A 6,000-nucleotide genomic window follows, 5' to 3' on the forward strand; every position below is an offset into this window, starting at 1 on the left:
ATCCATTCGAGAATCTTTTATGTCGGTAGTTCCTTCATAGGTTACTACTAACTTGTTCCACATTTCTTGTGCGGACTTGCAATTGTTTACTCGTTTATATTCTTTTTCTGCAAGTGCACTTGTGAGAACCATTTCCGCTTTAGCGGCGATATTCATTCTATCTTCCTCATCGTGAGTATATTCACTTACTTTCTTTTCGATAGTAATATCGTCGACTATTTTAGTCGGAATAATTGTACCATCTTCTATGGCCATCCAAACTTTGACACCTTGACTTCTAGCATAAATGCGAAATCTTGTTTTCCATGTGGCAAAGTTCGTGCCATCAAATAAAGGAGGTCTAGAATTTGAGAGACCTTCACTACAACCGATGGCATTGATAAAAGCCATATCGGATCTACTTTTTGTAGTGCTTAAAAATTAAATAGCACAAATAAAAGCAACTGCTCTGATACCAACTGTTAGGTCCGTATATAGGTATAATTAAGCTAGAAGGGGGGGGGGTTGAATAGCTTAATCACCAAATTAAAACAATTATGGCGTTTTAAAAAGTTTATCCCTTTTTAAAATCTTGTGTTGTGAGTTATAGCAGTTGTAAATGCGGAAGCTAAATGCAAAGAAAGGAAAGTACCACACGAGAGATTTTTATCCTGGTTTGCGATGGCGAAACCCCTAACGGATTCGCTCACCCCTAGTCCAGTCCCCGAGCTCCTCCCCGGACTCGAGATTTTCACTATAAGAAGAAATGTACTCCTTACAGGTGGCGGAGAAGCCTTTACAAATATAAATCTTGGTACGTAACTTCCCGTTACTACCTCACTATAAATGTAAAATTACAAGACTTTTATCTCGGAACGTAACTTCCCGTTACTCCCTCAAAATCTATGTATCTCCAAGAGTAGTCTTTGTACTTCTAAGCCTTTTGCCGGTCTTGGGTCTTAGGTATTAGATCTTGGATCTTTCTTCTTCCTCACGGTGCGATGACTATCAACTCCCCGTCAATATGTCAAGGACTTGGGTCTTAGAACGAAGATCACCTCACTTCACTTCACCTCACTGCAAAAGTTAGAATACAATATCTACGAAAATATCCTTTGTTTAAAAAAAGATTTGGTTCCGCAATGTCAATCCAATAACCACGGTTAATTATAATGATCAATCGATTATAACACCAATATAAGAGTGGTTAGTGTAACAATTTATATCTCGCGGAAAATATAAATAGTTGATTTTAGTACTGAGCACGTCACGCAAGGAGGGCGCGCTACAAGTATGACTAATTAGTGTTGGGTGATATATAAGTATATAGTGTAGTTAATAATCACACCCACACACACGAGATCGAGAAATAAACAAGTAACCACGTAACTTGTTCGGTTAGTACCCCACGATAGCGGAAAGGCCCGAACGGGGTTTTTCACCAAAACAAGCAAAATCACATCCGCACACACGTTCGAGAAATAAACACGTAAACCACGTAACTTATCTTAATGATATCCCCACCAAGCACAGGGCTGAAAAATGGGTGTCTCACTAAAACAAGAAGGGTATGGGAGTGATGGGAATGGGAGCACAAATTATGAGTTAGTGAGCAAGTAAAGTTAGTGCACAAAATTCCCGATAATAACGAGTGGCCAACTCGCTTATTATGAAATCAAAAGAGAGCTTTAAGATGAAGAGAATGTTTTGTATAAAAGCCCTTTGAAAATGGTCGGTTAAGACACGAATAAAATGAAGCTAAAAATAAACCACTTACACGATTTTTGCAAAAAGTTCGCCGGAAAAATTCGTCGGAGGTTCGATACAACTTTAAGTACACGAACGAATTTGGGCAGCCCTTCGGGAGGTGTGAAAGAGTGGTTAAAGAATATGCTAAGATGAACGAGGCTTGGTTGAATGGAAACAAAGCTTCGGGGTATAAACCTTGTGTATATCGAAGTATATGATGAATCGAAGGTTTAAAAACAAAGTGAAAGAAGTGAGCACTTGAATAGACTTTGGGAGAGTGTTTGCTTCTTCAAAATCTCAGCATGTATTTGGCTATTAGCTTAGAAGAAAATGGGTGGGGGGAGGCAAGTATTTATAGGCAAAAATAAAGGATGATGTCATGGATGACATAATATGGATGAAGTCATTCATTACATCATAAAGCAAACCTTGGTCACCAAGGTTGTCCCCTTGTCCCCTTGTCCCCCAACAACCATAAAGTGGCTTTTTGACATATAGAAATGCTGAATTCTCAGCTCCAAGAATCTTCTAGAAGTTGCACGCAAATCGAGATAACGGTAATAAATCCGTTACACTTAAATAATGTGATTTTACGAACGTGCGAAATAAATTCCAGAAAAATTATGATAAATCTTAGAATATTGGAAAATGGCACTCTGGAAATTTTGGTGATTTTTGGTCAACCCTAGCTTGGTCAAACGTTCAGCCGAAGTACGGACAGACAGCTAGAAAACGCAGAAAAATGAAAGTTCTCGAAAAATTCCGAAACTTTTACCATGCATTAAGAATAATATATAACTGGCTAATCTCAAGTTTCAAGTCAATTTGGCAAGTGGAAGTATTTTATTTGGATTTAAAACGATTAAATCAGCCTTTCGGGTTTCGAATAAAATACGACAATTCTTTTGAAATATCCGAAGAGGGATTTAGGCCAAACTTAAAACTTGAATAAATACTTAAAATAGATTCCCATAAAGATAAAATACTTTGGTGGGTTGAGAATTATTTTAAAGTATTTAAACCGATTTTCTAAGATTTAAATTGGTTTATGAAAAACCGAAACAATTCGTCTTTTAAATTCTCGAGAAGACCTTTTGACGAATATTTTGATACCAAAATACTTAGAAATAAAGTGTTCATGATAAATCATGATTTTGATACATTGAAAAGCCTTTCTAAGTATTGTGAATATTTTTCTCCGAAAAATAAAGAATTTGAGAGACATGGAGAAAATATTTCAACGGTATATTTAAAAATGATATTAATATTTTTCAAGACCAATATTAATATGGAAAAGATAAATCCTTGATTTAGAAATTTTAAATCATTGAAGATCAAAGGATTTATGATTTTAAAAGATTTAAAATAATTTATTCCGAGAGATAATAAAACATTTAAATATGGAATAAATTACTTTAAATGAGATTTTTGTTTTAATGTCACATGAGTGGTCTAAAGAATATCACACAAGGATAATCCTTTTTCGAGCTTCATGTATTTTAATGTTGCAATAGGAAGATTAAGGAACTCATATTTTACGATTCCTCAACATGTGTATTGCATAACAGAAATATTCCTTTAATAATAAATGTATTTTTAGTATGAAGGAATAATAGGTATTTTAAAGATGACTTGCCAAAAATAACTTTTAACTTTTGATTAATCAATTAAATCAATGACCTATTTGGGAGGATTACTAAGTGAATTTAAATTCAATGTTTATCACAAATACCAAAACAAATATAAATAAATTTATATCGAAGATATCCTTTCATTAACTGCTAGAAATAATCATGGCCTGTTAGCGTTAATTCAGGAAAGTTAGCATGTAGTTAGGCATCATGGAGAAATTGCGGGAGTGGTTCTAGATAGTGTTTTGGAAGTTCTTTATTAATACTTATTTGCTTGTACTCCTTTTTCTATCATGAGAAGTAGTAAAACATCTTTTCTTCTTGTTTGTTCTTTGTCTTTCACGTCTGCATAGCCTGTTCTTGTTTCTTCAAATTTGACCAGGAGGGGAGGAAACATCATAGCACATAGCCACATACCGAGCGAACCAGCTTAGCTAAAAACTTATAAATACCATCACACACATTACTCTCTCTGCACAACCTACTCTCTAATCATCAATCTCTCTCTCGGCACATACCAATAAAAAGATATCTTCTACGTAAAAGCATTCACTGTATCTCAATGGAAATATTTTCATCAAGCCCGTTCCGTGGAAGCTCAAAAAGTGATCACCGAAAAAGGCCAGCAGGATACAATGCTACATTCAATGGACGGCGTAAGAGCGCAAAGACAGTAACGCTTGGAGGTAGTCCGAAGCGGAGCTGGAGAATTAGAACCGTCCCAAAATTGAAGTTTAAGTTGATATTGTCGTCGCCTATGAGGCTGTGGAGGAAACTTAAGAACCGGTACATGAACTTGATGCTTAATTTGGGCAGTTCGAGTTCCGCAAAGGGCTTTGGTGAGAAAAGAATACCCAAGGCTCGTCAATCCTCTACTACTACTTACACGACTACTGAATTCGATAACAGACTTGTTTTCGAAATTTACAAGTCCTTGATGACTTCTCATGAAATGGCTACAAGTTGATTGTGCAATGTGTATATACTTTATTTATTACTGTGCATTTTTTTGGTCGTCAACCATTCTTTGTATCCACAAATATTCATGATCTTCCCAATATGGAGATGGCCAATTGAAGCTGCTGTATATATCTGTTCTTCACCGTGATAATATAATGAGATTTGAACTGGACATTTTAAAAATGAGCTACTACTATCACATCAACCAAGCTCCATGGGAAGCTGTGGTTGTTTAAAATATTTAGTACTTGTACGTACAGTTGGACATTTTTCAATATTTTTCACATGCAGAACCTAGCTAGGGCCAGTAAAACAATTTCCAGGCTAATTATTTGTCTAGCATGTAGCAAAAAAGAAAATATATCATCGCTGGAATGATGTCCTTCTGGAATATACAAACATCAACACACCATTCCCTTATTGATTAGTCCATATTTTTGCATATTTAAGTGCTTATTTTATTGTTTATTTTCGTAGTATTAATCGCTTATTTATTTTATTTCAGGAAATTGTAGATAAATAAAGAAAGAAGAGAAAATGCAAGAAAAAGAGGAAAAGGAAAAGAAAAGAAGAAAAAAAAAAGAGTTGGCAAGTAAGGGACACATGGAGGGCCACAATCTTCCCAACACACAAAGCACATGGATGGTCAAGATTTAGCCACCCTACCCCTAAACCCTAATTCTTTAGTTATAAATACCCCTCTTCTCTTTACTTGTAATGACCTACCTAGCTACCTACCCTTTTTTTCTACCTAGTCATTTCTATAGTTAGTATCTTAGATAGATTTATATTTTGCTAGCCCCAATTTCCTTTCCAAGCTTGTATACACTTTTTAATTTCTATGCAAATCTCTTTTAGCTTAATCTTGTATTGTCTTTTTAATTTATATTCTCCTAGTAGCTTGATTCTTCTTAATACCACCATATATGCCTAAGGGCTTTTGGGAATGAAGAATCCATCTTGTTTTTAATTCATGTAGATCTTGTTATTGTTTGAATTAGAGTTTAAAGGGTTAAATTCCAACACAAAACTAATTTGTGTGGGGATTTGATTTTATATTTCAAGACTACAATATATTAGTTCGGCAGTTCTTTAATTTGTAAACAATTTAGCAGATGAATATGCTTTGATTTAGTTGTTATTAAAACCCATTTCCTTGATTTTATTTTGTAAACAAACTGACTACACAATACACTTCTCCCCTGTTTTTGTTTAAAACACAAAACCCAGCCCCTTTTTAATTTAAGTTTAAAACCCCAAATGCTTTTCTTCTTCTCTTCGTTGTCACTGAGTCAAGGCCGAGTTCACCGAGTCACCGCTCTCTTTACTTTCAATTAGATGAGTTGCTTGCTGCGTTTTCTTTTCCGATTTTTTGAGTTGATTTCGTAGTCGATTTTTAGTCTGAGTTTAGTGTAGAGTTTTGTCCACTTCTTACCGAGTTGTAGCATATTTTTCCGTCGAGCTTTGTTAGTTTGTCTAATTTGCTGCGTCCTTTGTCCGAGTCATTGCTGCGTTTTATCTGAATGCTGGGTTTGTTGTTTCTTAGTGATTTAGTCGAGTCTACCATTACAGAGTCGAAAACCCTTGTCCCGAGTCCCCTGTTTTCTTTTTCGAGTCACCATTTGCGAGTTTTTGTTTGCTTGTGTCGAGTTGGTCAGTTGATCTTTGCCGAGTCGTTTTT

The 6,000-nt window shown here is 35.4% G+C and overlaps 1 protein-coding gene across 1 annotated transcript; it reads left to right on the plus strand.

Moving 5' to 3' along the window:
* Window positions 1-3,921: 3,921 nt before the first annotated feature.
* LOC108212496 (uncharacterized) lies at window positions 3,922-4,326 on the plus strand. Its single transcript, XM_017384219.1, has one exon. It carries the CDS (start codon window positions 3,922-3,924, stop codon window positions 4,324-4,326), a length of 405 nt encoding a protein of 134 aa, XP_017239708.1.
* The last annotated feature ends 1,674 nt before the right edge of the window (window positions 4,327-6,000 follow it).

Source organism: Daucus carota, chromosome 3 (assembly GCF_001625215.2).
Source record: "Daucus carota subsp. sativus chromosome 3, DH1 v3.0, whole genome shotgun sequence".
NCBI lineage: Eukaryota > Viridiplantae > Streptophyta > Magnoliopsida > Apiales > Apiaceae > Daucus > Daucus carota.